The following is a 19,265-nucleotide window of genomic DNA, read 5'->3' as shown; positions in this document are numbered from 1 at the left end:
CAATCCTCCCTGGGCATAGATCTTTCTTAAAGGCAAAATGGCATGCTAGAAAGAGTGGATTTAAAATTAGACGTACCTAGGTTCAAATGTTCGTTCCCCTGCTTACATTGCCATCCTGGACACATCGCTTAAGCCCTTTGAGTCTGACTTTTCACACCTGTGAAATGGGGATGGAAACAGTGGTTTTACAGGGGCCCCCGGGTGGCTCAGTCGGTTGAACGTCCGACTTCGGCTCCGGCCACGATCTCGCGGCTCATGAGTTCGAACCCCGCGTCGAGCTCTGTGCTGACAGCTCACAGCCTGGAGCCTGCTTCCGATTCTGTGTCTCCCTCGCTCTCTGCCCCTCCCCCACTCATGCGCTGTCTCTGTCTCTCTTTCAAAAAGAAATAAAGGTTAAAAAAAATTTTTTTTTTAACAAGAACCACCCAGTGGTTTTACAGAGTTGGATTGGTCAGCAGGGCTAAGTGGGACTTGGCCGAGAGGTGGTCAGCTGCCTGCCTCTCTTGCTAGGCCACTCTTGGGGGCCAGCAGGGCCAGGAGCGGGAAGCTACCGAATCGTCTTCCTGTCTGAGGGCGCGTTTGCCTTGTCGTCTCGTTCCAGCAACTTTAATAAGGCAACAATCCATCTGAGCCACGTCTTCTCAGGGTCCTGCAAAGGGCAGGGAGTCATGCCTGCTGTCTGTCCTTTTGCCGGCTGCGGGGGCCTTTCTTGCCCTCTGTTCCTTTGAGGGATACCTGCTTCTCCCCAAACCGCTCTTAGCGGCTTCACGCGAATGAGGTCAGAGCAGGCCGGCTATCGCTGGCGCAGAGCAGGGCCGGGACCAGTCATAACTGTACCAGCTTTTGGAGTGGCTTTCCTTGCCCCTCCCTTCCCTCCGCGTCAGCCTCAGCTCCCCCTTGGAGAGCGTGGACTTTAGTCAAGACTGGCCTCTCCGGAAGCACCTGCGCTGCCACTATGACTCGGAGAGAAATGCTTTCGGCAGCTCTGGTCCAGCCGTCAGTGTCAGCGAAACGGGGGCTGCTCTCCCAAGCGGGTGCCTGAACTGCTGTGCCTCCCGTAGACGTCCAGAATTCCCTCGGATCTTGAGTATCCCGGCACATACCCCATCACTGTCCCATCACACCCTCACGGTCTTGCTCACTCGTCACGGGGAGAAAAAAGGAAAAAGATCGCTCTGAAACGAGACGGAAACAACCTGACTTCTTTGGGTACTAAAAATGACCCATGCTGAATCATTAATTAACTAGGCCGATCAATAATGCCATGCCTTTAAAATAAGACTGATTTAAAAACTGGCGATCCAGTAGTGGGTGTAAAAGATGCTTATTGAGCATTTGTGATGTACCAGGCATTGTCCTAAGCACTTGACGGATGCCCCCTGCTCTGTAAAGTGTGTAGGCTCTGAAATCAGATGGTCTCCATTGGCATTTTGGCTTTGACATGGAGTTGCCATATGACCTCGGGTCACTTATGGTGTCACCCCTCCGGACCCCAGTGTCCCCATCAGGTTCTCTGTGGAGGCTGTCTTTCCTCGGGGTCCTTACCTGACTGGCTCCTTCTCATCATTAGAAAAACTGTCCCCCTGATCACTCCCCACCCACCGTTGTTGTGGGGCCCCACTCCCCACCCACCGTTGTTTCCACTGTGTTACCCAGCTTACTTCTCTCAGAGCACTATTGTCTTTAGCCAAAACACATGTTTGTTAAGAGCACCTTTTAGCCTAGGCTTGACTTCCGGGTGCTGGGGACACAATGGCGAACTACAGGTACCCCCGTGGGGCTTGCATTATCCCATTTTACTTTATTTTGTTTTGTTTCATTTTTTTGTGAGCTCTACGCCCAATGTGGGGCTTGAACTCATGACCCTGAGAGCAAGAGTCCCGTCCTCCTCCAACCGAGCCAGCCAGGTGCCCCGGGGCGTGCATTTTAGCAGGGAGACAGATAAATAGGTGGGCAGATAATAAATAAACAAGTAATAATCTAACTCTTCAAAATTCCTAGTTCACTGCCTGGCTCCCTTAAGAAGATGATTAGCCCCTTGAGGGCAAGTTCACCCGTGTCTTCATAGCCCCTGAATCGCCAGTGCCTTTCATTGTGTTTAGTCCGTCATGTACTTCAACAAAGCCAAGTAAAAAAGTAAAGGGTGCGATTTCGAAGAGAAGGAGTAGATAATCCATGCTAAAGCTGTTAGCATGCCCGGAGCACCGTAAACGCTTAGTAAAGTATCAGCTGTTTTCCCATTAGATTCCAAAGCTGTGTTCTTAACCCACTTTACCACGTCGGGTCTATGATAATTCTAACAGTGGTCACATTATCGTTATAGAACTACACACAACAGCGTACAACTTGCTAAATGCTACAGCATGCCATCGCCTGTCTAGGTATGTTCAAATAGTCTCTGATTTAATTATAACCTCACAATAATCCTAATAGACCTGGAAATGGAGGGTGAGGTGGCCCGTGATGGCCAAGTGAAGGAATTTAAGTTTCGTCACACAGGCCGTAGGGAGCACTGTCGTTTTTAAGCAGAGGAATACAAAGAACCAGAATTATGGACCCTGGGAAGATTAGTTTGGTTCTGGGCTAGACAGAAAAGAGAGGAGTCTGGACCTGGTTAGGACCTTTGGCAGTTGCCAAAGCCAGGTGGTGGATAAAGGAGGCCTGGTTTGGGGAGCGGAGACGGTAACAGAAGGAAGAGGGCAAACGTGGTGGGTGGGGTTACTTGGCCCGGGTAGAGGCGGACAGGCAGGTGTCAGACCAGGTGTCGCAGGTGTCAAACCTGTGAGGTTTCAAGCTTTAGGGGATGCTCTCCTGATAGACCCGCCACACTACGGAGCCTGGCCTCATTTGTCATTGGTGACCAATTCTCCCACGCCACCCCAGGGGTGAAAGTTTCAGAGAGGCCAGAGAAATTCACATCCCTCTTCTGTAACATTCCTAACACCCACAGCAGAGTCTTCATGATCCAGCGTCACCACTGTGTCACAGGGCAGCTGGTGCACTGGCCCAGCAGCACTGCTGTTGGAATCTTCCCCACCCCACCCTCCTCACCCTCCTCTGTGCCCACGAGGCTGATCGGATGCCCTATACGCACCAACTCTCTTGCCTCTGGCTTTTGGTTTGTGGGGGGACCGGCAGGAGACTGGAGGCTGAACACCTCTGGCTCCTTCCCTGTGGGGCCCTGCCAGGCTGGGTCCCAAGACCAAAGGTATCAGCTCTTGTAAGACAGCCCCCTCCACGCAGCCGGCCCTCCCTGTCTCTAGGGCTCCCGTGACAGCTCAGGCTCAGCCTCTTGCCTCTTCAGCCTAGAGATGTGACGCCTGGGGTACACGCTACCCCTCTACGCTCTGCTCACCGCTTTGTAAATGGACCTCCCTTTTTGAATTACCCTCATCTGGGCTTTCTGTTTCCTTCCGGCAGGCTTCTGATATACGTTGTTTCTTCACAGCCTCCGTGTGTTCGTTTCCCCTCTAAGGCCTCACCTTTGAGGCAAAAAAAAAAAAAAAAAAAATCTGTTCTCTCTTTCTCACCCCCACCCCCCACCCCAGGATTCTGCACAGTATGTCCACTCTTGCGGGGTCCCCTTCTGCATACTATTCTCCCGTTATTGTGGGAGTTTTCTCCTAGTGAACTCTACCCAACTCAGGGCTCGACAAAGGATGTTGGTTCAGATTTATCTTTTCTTTCCTGTAAGACAAAATTACTGGCTTTTGGTTGGGTTTGTGTAGCTAAAACCCTGTCCCAAGAGTTAATTAATTCTTAAGAGTAGATCGATCCTGTGTTCAGTGCATAGTGTTCTCGGTCCTTTAAAACAACATCATTGGGGAGGTTCCAAAGACACGGCCTTTCCACTGAAATCTATGCATCTCTGTGCTGGTTATCCTCTGTTTGCCCCTTCAGATTCATTTTTTTTTTTGCTCTTCTCCAACACTGGGCTCCCCTTCTGGCTGGATTCCAGGCAGGTTTGGCCAGTGAAAGTTACGAGCATGACACCACATGCTAGGAAGAGAGAGAGGTCAGGGTATTCGTCCCATCTCCGCCTCTGTCAGGATATCGGGTGGCCCTTCTCCCGTGGTTGTGGGTCTTTGGGCTCTGCAAACAGCCCCTACACATGGTCCCTTCAGCCCTAGGGTGGTATCCACTTCTCAGGTAGTGCTAGTACCCGGATGCTTTGCTATTCCTTCCTGTCCCCTTATCCCTGCCCATGCCTCTGTGCATAGTTCCTGCATTAAAACTCTCATCAGTTTCCAATGGGGGTGTGCCATCTACTGGGACCTTGACGGGCAACACATACCTTTTAATGTCATTCAGAGACTGGACGGCTGGAGTGCCACCTATCATTCTGGGTTTGGTCTAAAGCAGATGTCACCGTTGTAATCCTAACCCTCTAAATCCCAGCTATTCCTTCAAGCTCATCAAAAATCACATAAAATTTCTATTGGTGTCATTTCCCCAAATAAAGTCTGGACTCCAGGACTCAGCTAAATTCAGAATCCTAAATTCTCAGACAGACACCTCTCTGACTACAGGATTCTAAAGGAGCTCTCCTTGGAGACACAGCAAGCAAAGGCTTTTCTCCAGGTCTTGACCTCACCCCTCTCTGGTTTCATCCTCTAGTGAGCTGAGCGCCTCCACAGAGGGGCCAGTGTTGCCCTCTAGCCTATGAGTGCAGCTAAAAGCAGGCCAGGTGGTCTGTGTCCCCCAAGGCTCACACTCAAGGCTGGGGAAAGACTGGGGGTGACTCTCGAAACCAAGAGTTTTCCATGTTTGTTCAACATCCATTCAGGGGCGTATGAGTTGGGAGTGACTAGGTATGTTTTTAAAACAATTGTCTACCTTGAGGTGATTGAGATCACCTTATTTATATTTTTCATTTATGTTAAAAAAGAGAGAGACGTGTGTGAAGGCCTGAGTTAATTCGCTCCTATGGATGGGTGGGTGCCGGGGGCAGCTGCTCAGCTGGCCTGTCAGTTCATTTGGTCTCTTCATCCCTGACCTTGGCTTTCTAAGTGTTTATCCTCAAATCACAAGATTATTCAAGGTAAGGGGCGCCTGGATGGCTCAGTAGGTTAAGCGTCCGACTTCAGCTCAGGTCACGATCTCACAGCTCGTGGGTTCGGGCCCTGCATCAGGCTCTGTGCTGACGGCTCAGAGCCTGGAGCCTGCTTCGGATTCTGTGTCTCCCTCTCTCTCTCTGCCCTCTCCTGCTCACACTCTGTCTTTCTCTCTTTCAAAAATAAATAAACTTTTTTTAAAAAAGTAAAAAACAAAAATCCAAAAAAACCCACAAAAGCCACAAACAAACAACCAAGATTATTCAAGGTAAGAAGATCAGAAGAGGAAAACACAGCTGTTGTCTCAGGGACATTCTCATTGCTCCCTCCAGAAGACTAACCTCCCAGTTTATTGTGCTTGTGCCAGAAACTTCCCCATAGGAGTGAGATGTGCATACCCTAAAATGGGCCACAACTAGTCTTCTTGCTGGGGGCCATTTTGAAAGTTTACTTATTTTGAGAGAGAGAGAGAGAGTGGGGAATAAGAAGAGAGAGAGAGAGAGCGTGAGTCAGGGCTTGAACCTACGAACCATAAGATCATGACCTGCGCCAAAACCAAGAGTTGGCTGCTCAGCCAACTGAGCCTTCCAGGGGTGCCTTGCTGGGGGCATATTGAGATGATGTCGTTTCATATGATGAGAATGTTCTATCAGGCTCTGGAAACCAGGGACCGAGGCTCACTGAAATTCAGTGAGCAAAGGGAGAAGGAAAGGGCCAAATGGGACAAAAACCGAGCAGTGTTTTTTCCCAAGGCCTCTTTCTTCCTCTCAGTCAGAGAGAAAAGGCCCATCATCAGATGCCGCTGAACTGTATAGCCTGAAGGATTAAAGGGAAGGCAAGCGAGTTAAGTCAATTGCTTCGACGGCAACTACGCGCAGTTCTGAGTTTGAGCTCACATGTGCTCCCTTCTGCCTTAGTGCTTTTATCTTTGTGCCCATTGACATGTTTGATGCTTGAGTAATAATCCACACAGTAAGGTTACATAATCTCCGCATCCCATGAATCTCAGTTAAAAACAAAACTGGTCACATGATTAGCGATCGCCTACTATTCATCCCGTTGGTGGGTTCCTTGCCACCCCTCTTCCTTCTCATTAATCATCCTATTGCCAACTGCATCTCCTGAAGTGGATTTTTGCGTTGGTCCAGACATCCTGGAGCCCTGCATGGCACATGCCCATCTTCAAATCTTGCAAGTTACGGCAAGTTGAAAGGAACCGTAGAAACCAACCCACCAATGCTTGTCATAAGGGGCTCAAAACATGTCTGCTGGATTCAGGAACCCAACCTGTGTCCGGGAAGGCAGACGTGCCTCCGGGAATAAAGGGTAGAGAATTCTCACCGACCTAGCTCATCCAGAGTGCGGGAAGGATCCAGTGGGCTGTCCACTGGATTGTCCAACCATCCTCCAAGGAATGAAAAGCAAGGGTGACAACGAGATTTCATAAAACCCTGTCTCCATCTCCTTGCCTTGGGCTTCTTTTCTTCCCACCCCCCGCCCCCGTGGTTTGCTTTTGTTTCCCTGCTGTTCCAGAGGGACCCCCTCTCCACCTGTATCTCTGACCGCAATAAAACCCAGTCTCGGTCTAATTCACGGTTACTCTCAAGGGTCCTCCTCACGTCTTCCCACTACGTTGTATCATAGGTGAAATACTTGATTACTGTTTTAATGTGATGACAGTGCTGTTGTCTGGAGGCACAGCGTTATGGAAGGAGGTGAGGCTGGCCCGTGATAACCCGCCTCTGTCTTTTAAGGTGGGTTCAAATGAGCTGAAAGTGACCAGAGCGAAGGGGAAATGTTTGACAACATACCACTTTAATGGAGATCCAAAGCACTGAAAAGGAACAACCAGAACTCAGCTTTGTCAGGAGAGGGGAGACTTGCCACAGGAGACATTTCCTGGGTCTCGTTACAGAACCACAAACCGGACCACGTCCTGCATTCAGTCCTCCCGCGGACGTAAGCCGAAGTCTCTGGCAAGCTCTGGTTCCATCACGAGCTCACCTCGCCAGTAGGTGACGGACACTGTCAAATACACGAGGGAAGCGTCAAAGCTCAAGAGGACGCCGGGCAACAGAAAATGGTGTCCGGTGGCCTAGCATGCAGACCGCACGCCGACGGCTCTCCTCCTCCCCTCTATCGCACCTCTGGGGCCCTGCTGCCTGGTACCTCTCTTTTAGGCTCTGCCCCGCAGGACGATCCCTTCCACATCCCTGTCCCTTGGCGGGTGGTGGCAATGTGCGTCCTGATCCCTGTGCTAAGCCGCGCGGCTTCTTGCCATGTTCCCAGTCTCCCAGGTCCGCCTGGCCCAGCTTAATCCTCCCTCCTTCTCTGCAGCTTAGTCCGGGTTTCTTCCTGCCGACGTCTCCAGGCAGCGATGATGGCTTCGTCGTCCATTTCTTTCTCTTCCTCTCCGTCCGTGCTTCTCCGATACTGGGACCGCCGCCCCGAAGCAAACCTCCCTTCTTCTCTGCTTTCCACCCTCTCTTTCTCTCCCTCCTCCTCAGACCTCATGAAGCTCTGGGTGAATTTCCTCTTGGCTCCGAATTCAGAAAAGTCTGAGTTGGACGACTCTTCCACGTCTTCCCAGTCCCTGGGCCTGGCCCAGTTCCGACGCCGTGGTTCCGGGGACTCTTCCCCTTCCGAGGGCTCAGGGGTCCGGCGGAAGAAGTAGGGCTCCGGGCTCTCCTCCCGGGAGCTCGAGGTCTCGCTGAACATCGACCGGGAGAATCTGTGCATCTCTCTGCCCTCCCGGGTAGAGGAGGAAGAGATCCGTGAGGTGCTCCTTATGGAGTTGCCGCTGGCCTCACGGTAGGAGGACGTGTCCTGTTCCTCCGACTGCGATTTGGAGAACTTGTAGCTGGAGGACTTCGACTCCGTCTCCCGGAGCAGGGAAGATCTGGTGTACTTCCCCCTGGAGCTTCCAGACCAGTCGCTCTGGGGAGGAGACTTTTCCTCTGTCCCGAGGCCACTGAGCCACTTAGCGATACTGCCGTCCGTGTCTTTGCCGACGCTGCTCGCGCTGCCACGGCGATCAGGGCCAGCCAGGGAGGAGGACGTGTCTGTCTCGGGTTTTTGGGAATTGCTGCGGGAAGAGTAGCGGAAGCTCCCTATGGCGCTGTCAGCGTCCTCGTCCCTGCCACCCCCATCCTCCTCCTCATCTTCCTTGACCTTCTTCTTCTTGAAGAGGGAGCTCCGTTTGTGGTCGGAGGCCAGCTTCTCTAGCTTGTACTCGGACATCTTCTCCCTCAGCCCCATTTGTATCTCCCTCTCCTTCCGGCCAAGCTCCTTCAGGTCGACGTCGTCAGCAAAGAGGCTGTAGACGGGCTTGCTGGTCCCCCTGACTTTGCTCCCAAGACCTTCGGCCCTCGAGCCCGGCGCCGTGCGGGAGGACGGCAGGGACTGCGAGTCGGGGCCGGGTCCCGGCTGGCCCCGGGGCAGCAGGCAGGCGCCCGGGGAGGAGCTGCCGTGTCCGCTGAGCAGGGACGCCTGGTCATCCCCCAGGCAGCTGGCCTCCGGCGCCGCCTTCGCGCTCAACACGGACGGCGGGCGGGACAACAGCAGCACCTCGTTTTGCTTCTGGGCGAGAGTTTCGCTGACCACGCTGGCAATCCAGTTCTGAATGCTGGCGATGGAAATGGTGTCTCCAGGCCCCACGGGCAGGTCAGGCGGTGCGGGGCCGGGGGCAGAGGCCGGGCATCCGCCTCTGTTGCTTCCAGCCTGAGAGGGGCGGGAGCCGTGGCTCTGGGTGCTGAGCACCGATGCCGCGTCCTCCCCGGCACTGACTGAAGGGGCCGCCGACCAGAAGGCGGACAGGGGGATGCTCCTGGCCGCCGCCGAGCTGTCTGCCTCCCAGCTTCCCAGGGACTGGCTCTCCTCCAACGTCTGCCTGCTCCTCTCCAGCAGCTCCAGCCTCCGCTGCCTCTTCTTGGCCGAGGCAGCGTCCTCGCCCTTGCTGAGCTCCACTACCTCCTCCCTGTTCTCGCCGCCCACCTTCTTCTGGTGTTTCAGCTTCCAGGCCTGGTAGGCCGTCAGGTCGACGTCGGAGAGACGCCTCTCGCCCTCTGCCTCCTCCGCCCCTGGCTCGGTGCTGCCGTCCCCGGCCCCCAGCTCTTTCTTGTGGAATCCGAACTGGATTCTCTTGATCTTCCACCTTTCCAGGGCGGAGAGCTTGTCCTTGTTCCTGCTGCAGAAGTTGGAGAACGAGCTGGCCTCGGAGGACACGCTGTCCTCGTCGTCCTCTCGCACCCTGCCCCCCGCCTCGGAGCCTGCGTCCGCCGCCTCCCGCTGGCTCCTGGAGTGGTACTCCCGGGAGGCCTCCCTCTCGATCTCCAGAAGCCTCTGGTTCCACACGTCCCAGGTGCTCTCGGTGGACACGGAGTCCGAGCGGCGCCTGCCCCCTCGCTTCTGGCCGCTCGTCTCCAGCTGCTGCTCCAGGACCCGAACGTCGCGGCTGCGGACGCTCGCCAAAGTGCTGCTCTCGCTCAGGGTGTGCCTGCGTCGCCTCGTCACGAAGCCTTCGGCGTCGCCCGCCTCCACCTCTGCCTCCTCTCTATCCCACCTCTGATGCCCCTCCGCCTGGTACCTCTCATTTCGGCTCTGCCACTCCCGGATCATCCTGTCCACGTCCTCGTCTTCAGGCCCCCCGCCATCCTGGCCGGAGGCCGAGCGCCCGCCGTGTCCCCCCGGGGGGGCCTTGGCTGTGGGGAGGCCCCGCGCCTTCCTCCACTCCTCATACGGCTTCTCCTCCTCGTCGTCGTCAATGAGGGTGAGGGGCTTGGAGGCCTGGCTGGCCTTCCCCAGGGAGGAGCCGCTCAGGTGGCTGGGGGTGTCGTCCTCCTCCTCCACCGTGAGGGCGCCCACCCTGGCCCTGCTGCTGCTCCCCGCGTCCTCGCCCTCCTCAGCCTCATCCGTCCCCCCTTCCTGGCCGGAGTCTTCTTCTCTCTCCTCCATCAGCTTCTCATTGAGCTCCCGGAGCTGCTTCAGGAAGCCGTCGTTGGGGTAGATGGCCCGCTTCTGACGCACAGTCATCAGGGCCTCCAGGATGGCCATGTTGTGGAAAATCATCAGGTAGGCCACCACCAGCACTGCTGACCGGCTGATGCCCATCTCGCTACTGACCAAGACTTTCCCTGAAAGAAACCACAAGAGATACTAATGTAACCACAGTGGCTGCCTTATAGGTTTTTTTTTTTTTTAGAGCACTGTTAAAAAGAACTGTTTAGATGTGCTGGATTTAATACATTTGCTTGCCCCCGGCATTCATCTGCGCTCAAGTCCCGTGAGGGACGAGCATCGCTGCCCAAGATCACAGATGTCTGAGAGGGCAGGGAGGCCGCCTGCACTCGTGTAAGCATTTTCTGCACTGTCTGAACATGGGCAGAGAGAAGGAGGGAAAGGGAACTAACCAGCATTCCCCGCTTTTGAAACACTGGAGTGCACGACTACTTTCTTCTGGCCAAGCCGAGCATCGGAGGGAGGAGAAATAAAAGAGTTGGGGTGGGGGGCGCCTGGGTGGCTCCGTCAGTTAAGCGTCTGACTCTTGATTTCGGCTCAGGTCATGATGGGCTCTGTGCTGATGGCGAGGAAGCAGCTTGGGATTCTCTCTCTCCCTCTCTCTGTGCCCCTCCCCCTGTGCATGCTCTCGCATGCGCTCTCTGTCTCTCAAAATAAATAAATAACATTAAAAAAAAAGGGTAGGGGAAGTGGGGAGAAAGTAGAAAAGAAATGCAGCTAAGGTGAAGAATCACAGACACATGGAGTCTCAGCGTGGGAAAGCACCACAGACATAACAGACACTTGAGAATTCCCTTTACAGAATCCCTGAGGCTGGGTCATTCATCATCCAGTGGAGACTGGATCCTTCTGTGACAGGGAGCTCAGTATCCTGCTTACACACACACACACACACACACACACACCCTTCACTCCATATTTAGATCAATCTACTCTTTTGAAACTTCTTTCACATGTTAGGGCAAAGTATACCTTCCTGTAATGGGCACCCAGGTCAATAACGAACACATCTATATGAACAGGGGCTTTCATACAAAAACTACTTAAGAAGATCACTATCATATTCTTCATTAATTTTTTTCTTTTCCTGGCGATTCTAGGTTTTTCAGTCATTATTCAGACACCTTTTCATGTCCCATTACTATACTAACCAACCTTGCAAATGAAACTTTATCAGTTTTTTTCTTAAGAGTCTGTGTCAGGATGGAGCAGATGGGGCGCCTGGGTGGCTCAGTCAGTTGAGTCCGACTTCGGCTCAGGTCACGATCTCCCAGTTCGTGGGTTCGAGCCCCGCGTCGGGCTCTGTGTTGACAGCTCCGAGCCTGGAGCCTGCTTCAGATTCTGTGTCTCCCTCTCTCTGCCCCTCTTCTACTCGTGCTCTGTTTCTCTCTCTCTCTCTCTCTCTCAAAAATAAACATTAAAAAAAGAAAAAAGGATGTAGCACATGTATTTCAGGTTTGGACTGGCCCACACAGAGCAGAGTGGGCCTCTCTCCACTCTCATTCTGGGCATCGAGCCTTCGCGGATGCCATTTAAGCTTGCAGTGTGCATGGCTATGTCCCCAAATGAACTCAGATTATTTTATATCAACTGAAACCTGTAAAGCTTTTTTTAAAAAACTTTTTTTGTAGCATTCTTAAAACATAAGGCTAACTTTACAAATTCCTATTCATGTATTTGGTAGATATAACCAGTTCTTATAAGATAACCAACACTTTTACCAAGTCTTGACCCTAGCATTCAATAGATCAATTATCCCCTAGCCTCGCTTTCTGCTTTGTATCCTTCATAAACGTGACAAACACGCCTTCTGTGCCTTTATTCTAATGGCTGTTTACAGTGCAGCCTGGAGCCACTGACAGTCCAGGCTGTCATCAATCTATTTGCCAACAGTCTTTGGGGATGTTTGTCCAGTCGGTGAAGAGTACTAGCTAACAATATAGGATGGGCGGGAGGATGACTTTTATTAGTACGTCTTTGCATAACTTAAGACCGTATCTGTCACACAGGAGGTGGGAGACCAAGGCAAGACTAAAAGGGACCTGAGGCCCAGTGATGCTGAAAGGCATTATTGCCAAAGGCCAGCAGTCACTAGAGGGAGGCAAGTGGGCAGAATCAGAGCTGCTTAAGGTGCATCTACAGATTCACTCTCTCATCTCCTCCCACCCCAGCTCCAGGCTCAGCTGTCTCTCGCCAAGGACCTCCCTTTATTTTTTTTATTTTATTTAAGAAAAACTTTTAAGGGGCTCCTGGGTGGCGCCGTCGGTTGAGCGTCCGACTTCGGCTCAGGTCATGGTCTCACGGCTTGTGAGTTCGAGCCCCACGTCGGGCTCTGTGCTGACAGCTCGGAGACCGGAGCCTGCTTTGGATTCTGTGTCCCTCTCCTGCTCTGTTCCTCCCCCACTCACGCTCTGTCTCTCTTTCTCTCAAGAATTTTTTAAAAATTTTTTGACGTTTTGTTTATTCTTGAGAGAGAGAGAGAGAGAGAGAGAGAGAGAGTGAGTGGGGTTGTGGCAGAGAGGGCAACACAGAATCCCAAGCAGGCTCCGAGCTGTCAGCACAGAGTCTGACACGGGGCTCGAACCCGCGAACTGTGAGATCATGACCTGAGCCGAAGTCGGACGCTTAATCCACTGAGCCACCCAGGCGCCCCACCAATGACCTCCCTTTAACTGGCTGCCCAGGCCACCATTTGCTACTGCCGGCACCAAAGTCCTCCTTCCTTCCTTTGAAGGAGTTACCAGGCCAGCTCACATCAGGACGCTTCAGGCACAACCAGCCAGGCTTCCTCATAGGGACATCAAATGCCTCTTAGACTCAGTCTGGCAGAGACAAAGTTGGGTGGGCCATGCTTTTCCATGCTGTGGAATGTGTGCCTGGCACCCTGGGATGCCTCCGTGGAGCCTCAGCGGCAGCCTCTGGAAGAAGGGAGAGCCTAAGTGGGTCAGACCCTGGGTGACAGGATTGTCCATTTTCTGTTAGGTTCAAGGTCACACTAGCACTGTATAGACTGTGCTCTACACAACTCCAAGGGGCACCTTTCGCATTGAAGTCAAAGTAGATTGGTTATGATGAAAACTTTCCAGCTGTAAGACAGCTGGAGGGAGGTGGTCTTTTTCTAATTTGCAGCCTCCATTTTGATTAGCAGCAGGGCCGCTGCGGGAGGGAGGTTGCATCACGACGTGCTCTCTCTGTTGTAAAAGTTTGAAGGGTGGAGAGAGCACTGGGCTTGAGTGAGTTCTCTCCCCATTCTCAGTATGCCTTTACATGGCAGGCTTGTGTGCTGTATTCTTCCGATTCATAATTCTCGTTCACCTCAGAACTTTCCCTCTCTCCATACCTCAGAAAACCAAGAAGGACTTGCCCGGAAACCACCCTCCCCACCTTTGCCACCTTGGATAGAATTCAGGGTGGACAAAGGACCAGAGTCTGCCAGGCAAATTTTCTCTCTCAGGGAACTTTGGAAATGGGACTGAGGCCGGAAGTTAGCCAGTCTGTGCCCAGGCCTGCGGGCGGCCTTGCTGTCTGAGGTACGGAAAAAAAGAGAAGATGGAAACCAAGAGTCCTGAGATTGTCCAGTCCTTGTTCCAGATGATCCTGGGGCCACATTCTCCTCTTTGGATTTGTGCTTGTATTGTAATTAATGCCTTTGGCGATGGTTAGGTAGTTTGAGACGGGTCCTACATACCAGCAACCAAGATACTAATCTTGATTATTACACAGCGGCAAAGTCGCTAAACCTTCTGTGGGTCTCAATTTCCCATTTGTAAAATGTAAGTAACATCCTCTGGCTGTGGGCACTGTGATTATTACATGAAGCACCCAGCCCGGTGTTCGCTTTCTTCCTTAAGCGCTGTCTCCCAAGCATCTTGGAGGCAATCACAGAAACTAAGGCTCAGGGGCGACTTCTAGGGATGGTGACAACCGTCAGGGCCCTGACGGGAGGAGTAACCACCCCAGAGGCAACCCCGGTAAGGATAAGGTCCTCTCCCTGTCCGGCAGGGGTGCGGGCGGGCGGGGAGGGGGAAGGGATGCGGCGGGCTGAATGCGAGAGCAGGGGTCAGGTGTGCCGGCTCCGGCCCCTGCTGGTGACGGGGCTCCCCCGGGTGTCCCCAGCGCCTGGGCCAGGCACCCTGCGCACCGCTCGGGCCACAGGGCGGCCCACAGCGCCGCCACCTTCCTCGAAGCCCTGACGACACCCAGGTGGCGCAGCTCCGGTCCGCCCAGGCCCCCCCTCTACGCGCCCGGCAGCTTCTCCTGCCCTCTGGCTCCCGCTGTCGCCCCACTTCTGGGGCTGCGCGTCTGCTCCGCTGATAGTCACCGGTCCTAGGGGCTGCTCCAGGCCCGCCTACCCGAGGCCGCGTCTACGCGATCTCCACTGCGCCGCCCGCTGGAGTCGCCAGGGCGCTGCGCGCGACAAGCAGCCCAAGAAATCCTCTCCCCGCTGGCATTTGGAGACACGCTCAGATCACATTGGTCAGAAGGAATACATTTTTAAAAAGAAGTTGTTTTTTTTAAAGCATTGAAAAAAAGGAGAAAACCGTTTCATATATATACATACGTATGTAATATATGTATGTAAAATTGATAAATTTCACTTTTTTTTAATTTTTTTTTTAACGTTTATTTATTTTTGAGACAGAGAGAGACAGAGCATGAACGGGGGAGGGTCAGAGAGAGAGGGAGACACAGAATCTGAAACAGGCTCCAGGCTCTGAGCTGTCAGCACAGAGCCCGACGCGGGGCTCGAACTCACGGACCGCGAGATCGTGACCTCAGCCGAAGTCGGACGCTCAACCGACTGAGCCACCCAGGCGCCCCTAAATTTCACTTTTTTAACGTTTATTTACTGTTGAGAGACGGAGCGTGAGCCGGGGAGGAGCAGAGAGAGAAGGAGACACAGAATCTGAAGCAGGCTCCGGGCTCTGAGCCGTCAGCCCAGAGCTGATGGTGGGGCTCGAACTCATGAACCGGGAGCTTGTGACCTGAGCAGAAGTCAGAGCTTAACTGACTGGGCCAGCCAGGTGCCCTCATAAATTTCACTTTAATAAAAATTTATACGTATATAAAAACATTCTATGTATAGATACGTATTTATAAATATACATATATACATAACATATTTATTTGCAACTCTTATGTGAGTTTTAAAATTTTACTCCTGGGGCGCCTGGGTGGCTCGGTTGGTTAAGCGTCCAACTTCTGCTCAGGTCATGATCTCACGGTCTGTGAGTTCGAACCCCGCGTCGGGCTCTGTGCTGACAGCTCAGAGCCTGGAGCCTGTTTCGGATTCTGTGTCTCCCTCTCTCTGTGACCCTCCCCCATTCATGCTCTGTCTCTTTCTGTCTCAAAAATAAATAAACTTTAAAAAAATAAATAAATAAAATTTTACTCCTCACAGCAATTTTAGGACGATTAGGTCTCTTTGTCTCTGTGCTATACACAAGGGAAACTGAGGCTCTGCTGGAGAAGGGAACCGCTCAAGGTCCCATGGAATAGAGAGCGTAGCAAAGCCTGGCCTCAAGCCCAGGTTTGTGACACTCCCAGCCGCCCCCGCAGCATGGGCTGCGGGCCCGTCCGCACTGAAGGGTCCTATCCACTCTGCCGGCTCCCACCGCTGGGGTCTCCCAACCCCAGAGAGCGAGGTTTCTAAAACGCAGATCAGATCAAGGCGCTTTTCCACTCCCTCACCTTGGCGGTCAGCTGCCTGCGTGTTGGGGCCCCTGCCACTCTGCCACTCTGACCCTTCCCTACTACGCCGATCCGCTCTGGCCTGTGATCCTGAACGCACCCCGCTTACCCCACTTTCGGAGCTTTGTGCTAGCACTTTCCCCTGGCCGGGAATGCTCTTCTTCTGACTTCTCCGTGGCCAGCTCCTTCTTGTCACTCAGGGTAAAATGGCCCCTTCTCAGAGAGGACCTCTCAACCAGCCTCCCCAAGGAGCTGGCCGGTCACTCCAACACATGGTCCTGCTTAGTCTCTCTGCCTCACGCTTGTCGCGGACATTTTTCTTTGTAATCTTCTCTGCCATCACCACTGTGTGAGATTCAAAGGCCAGGACCCTTGTCTGCATCTTCCACCACCGCACCTACGACAGCGCCCGGCACCTGTTAGGCCCTCGGTCATTACCGATAAGGTGCATGATCATCCTTTCCTTTCCCCTCTCCTTAGAATGAGACAAAAATCTTAAGACAGATCGCCTCCAGACACGACAGATAACCCAGAGGTTTCCATGAGCTCTCCTGGTTGCTTCTCCCCCTTGCGGAATTAATTCGAGCAGCCTGGAGCAGGCAGACTCCCCCTTCCCCCCTCACCTCTATAGGTCAGCAGGGCTTCATCGATGAACTCGGCAGCCTTCCGGAAATGCTGGGAGATGTCCACCTCGGGAAAGTCGTCCACCTCCACACCCAGGTACTGAATCTCCAGGCCAGTGTAGAATTCGGGCCCAGTGTAGACGCCGGTGCCATGAGCGGCGTTGAGGATGTGAGTAATTCCCAGCCTCTTCAGCCTCGCCTTGTTCACAGCTACACTCCTGGGGGGAAAGAGGCAGAGACATGTTTGCCAGAGTCAGAGCTAGAAACGAAAGGTGCACTGCCACTGAGACCCGCAGCCTGCCTCGGCTGGCTCGGGAAGGCCATAGCTCGGTGAGTGCCCTCTGTGCTGCCAGATGTGTCCCTGGCTCACTGCAAATACAGTCATAAGCGGGGGCCAGAGAGAGAAGGCACAGGGAGCCGGGCAGGGGAGGGCAGGATGAAGGGAACAAGACTGATGTGTAAGGAAATCTTTGGTCCACAGATCCCTGGTTTAAAAACCCTCTGCCTTGGGAATGGACATTCATCAAGATACAAAAGTGGCAGGGGAGCCTGGCTGGCTCAGTCGGAGGGGTGGGCAACTCTTGATCTCCGGGTCGTGGGTTCGAGCCCCATGTGGGGTGTAGAGATGACTTAAATAAATAAAACTTAAAAAAAAAAAAAAAAGACACAAAAGTGGCAGACAAAAGTAGTAATCAAACCCGGTGTGCTTCACTTTTTCAAAGTCCTTTCACATGCATCATCTTATTGTATCCCTAGTACTAAACTTAAGAGGTAGACAGGGCAACTATTTTTATTCCCATTCGAAGATTCGGAAAGTGAATCTGACAGCTTTTTTGACTTCCCAAGACTGAAAGGAAAAAGGACCAAACAAGGGCAGGTGTTTCTGGTTTCTAGTTCAGAGCTCTTTTTGCTGCAATGAATCAGTGAAGACAGGGTTGCCAGAGAAGGAGCAGAAGCCTGGGGCTATCTGGAGGTGTCTGGGTCCCTGGTGAGCACGATGTGAATGTTTCTGGGTCTGCAGAGCTAGCTGGAGATCGCTCAGGACTTGGTGTCCAGCTCTGAGAAGCAGGTTCTAGGCGACAGACTACTTCCGGGGGAGTACTCAAGACCCACAGTCCAAACTTATCTTCCCTACTGCCTGCCACGGGGGCCCCAAATTGCCTCCTTTGCTTCTGCGTATCTGAGTATTTACACTGGGAGAATTAGTTTCACAAACTAGCCTGTTGGTGCCAATTACGCACTGGCAAGAAGATCCTGAAGGAACTGCTTTGGGTTTTGTTTGGGAAACCACTCATAAACTTAAAAAAATAACATTTTTTTCTGATTATAAAAACAAGTGGTGTTTCCTTAGGAAATCCGTCCGGTTCAAAAGAAACCTAAAGAAGATAAACATCAGTGGTAGAACCATCGCCTAGATGGTTACGCTTTTATCTCGTTTGTTTCGAATTTGTTACTTATGCAAAAGCGCATACACATACACACCTATATATTGCTCAGGTAGCATCACACTGTATATATAATTTGTAATTTAGCATCATACTATATATATATACATATATATCATACTATACATATATCATACTACATACATATCATACTATATATATCATACTATATATATATATCATACTATATATGTATCATACTATATATATCATATTATATACATCATACTATATATATACTATATATATCATACTATATATATCATACTATATATGTATCATACTATATATATCATACTATACACATACTACATATATATATATATATCATACTACATACATATCATACTATATATATATCATACTATATATATATCATACTATATATGTATCATACTATATATGTATCATACTACATATGTATCAGACTATATATGTATCATATTATATATCATACTATATATATACTATATATATCATACTATATATGTATCATACTATATATGTATCATACTATATATGTATCTTACTATATATGTATCATACTATATATGTATCATATTATATATATCATACTATATATATATCATACTATACATGTATCATACTATATATATCATACTATACATGTATCATACTATATATATATCATACTATATATGTATCATACTATATATATCATACTATATATGTATCATACTATATATGTATCATACTATATATATATCATATTATATATCATACTATATATATACTATATATATCATACTATATATATATATCATACTATATATGTATCATACTATGTATATCATACTATATATATCATATTATATATATATATCATATTATATATATCATACTATATATACACTATATATATCATACTATATATATCGTACTATATATGTATCATACTATATATATCATACTATATACGTATCATACTATATATGTATCATACTATATATGTATCATACTATATATGTATCATATTATATATCATACTATATATATACTATATGTATCATACTATATATGTATCATACTATATATGTATCATACTATGTATATCATACTATATATATCATATTATATATATATCATATTATATATATCATACTATATATACACTATATATCATACTATATATATCATACTATATATGTATCATACTATATATATCATACTATATACGTATCATACTATATACGTATCATACTATATACGTATCATACTATATATATATCATACTATATATATCATACTATATATATCATACTATATATATATTATACTATATATATATCATACTATGATATATATATGATATGTATATCATATATATATACATGTAATTTGTAACCTCTTTGTCCTCTTGTGAAATGTTTCGGTGGTTGGCAATACATACAAAAATCAGTATCATCACTGGCTCC

The 19,265-nt window shown here is 50.3% G+C and overlaps 1 protein-coding gene across 3 annotated transcripts in view; it reads right to left on the bottom strand.

The window, feature by feature from the left end:
- Nucleotides 1–6,850: 6,850 nt before the first annotated feature.
- The window catches only part of STYXL2 (serine/threonine/tyrosine interacting like 2), a 31,936-nt gene continuing 19,521 nt past the window's right edge, over nucleotides 6,851–19,265 (bottom strand). For all 3 annotated transcript variants that reach the window (XM_078441317.2, XM_078441318.2, XM_078441319.2), the window contains 2 exons: nucleotides 16,385–16,602; nucleotides 6,851–10,186 (listed from right to left, as the gene is read on the bottom strand). In XM_078441317.2, the coding sequence (XP_078297443.2) occupies nucleotides 7,368–10,186; nucleotides 16,385–16,602 (3,037 nt within the window). In that variant the 3' untranslated portion in view covers nucleotides 6,851–7,367. The remainder of the gene's footprint in view (nucleotides 10,187–16,384; nucleotides 16,603–19,265) is intronic.

The sequence above is a fragment of the Panthera onca genome, chromosome F1 (genome assembly GCF_046562875.1).
Source record: "Panthera onca isolate mPanOnc1 chromosome F1, mPanOnc1 haplotype 2, whole genome shotgun sequence".
NCBI lineage: Eukaryota > Metazoa > Chordata > Mammalia > Carnivora > Felidae > Panthera > Panthera onca.
The sequence above is the reverse complement of the archived record's forward strand: the minus strand, read 5'-3'. Positions and strand labels throughout refer to the sequence as shown.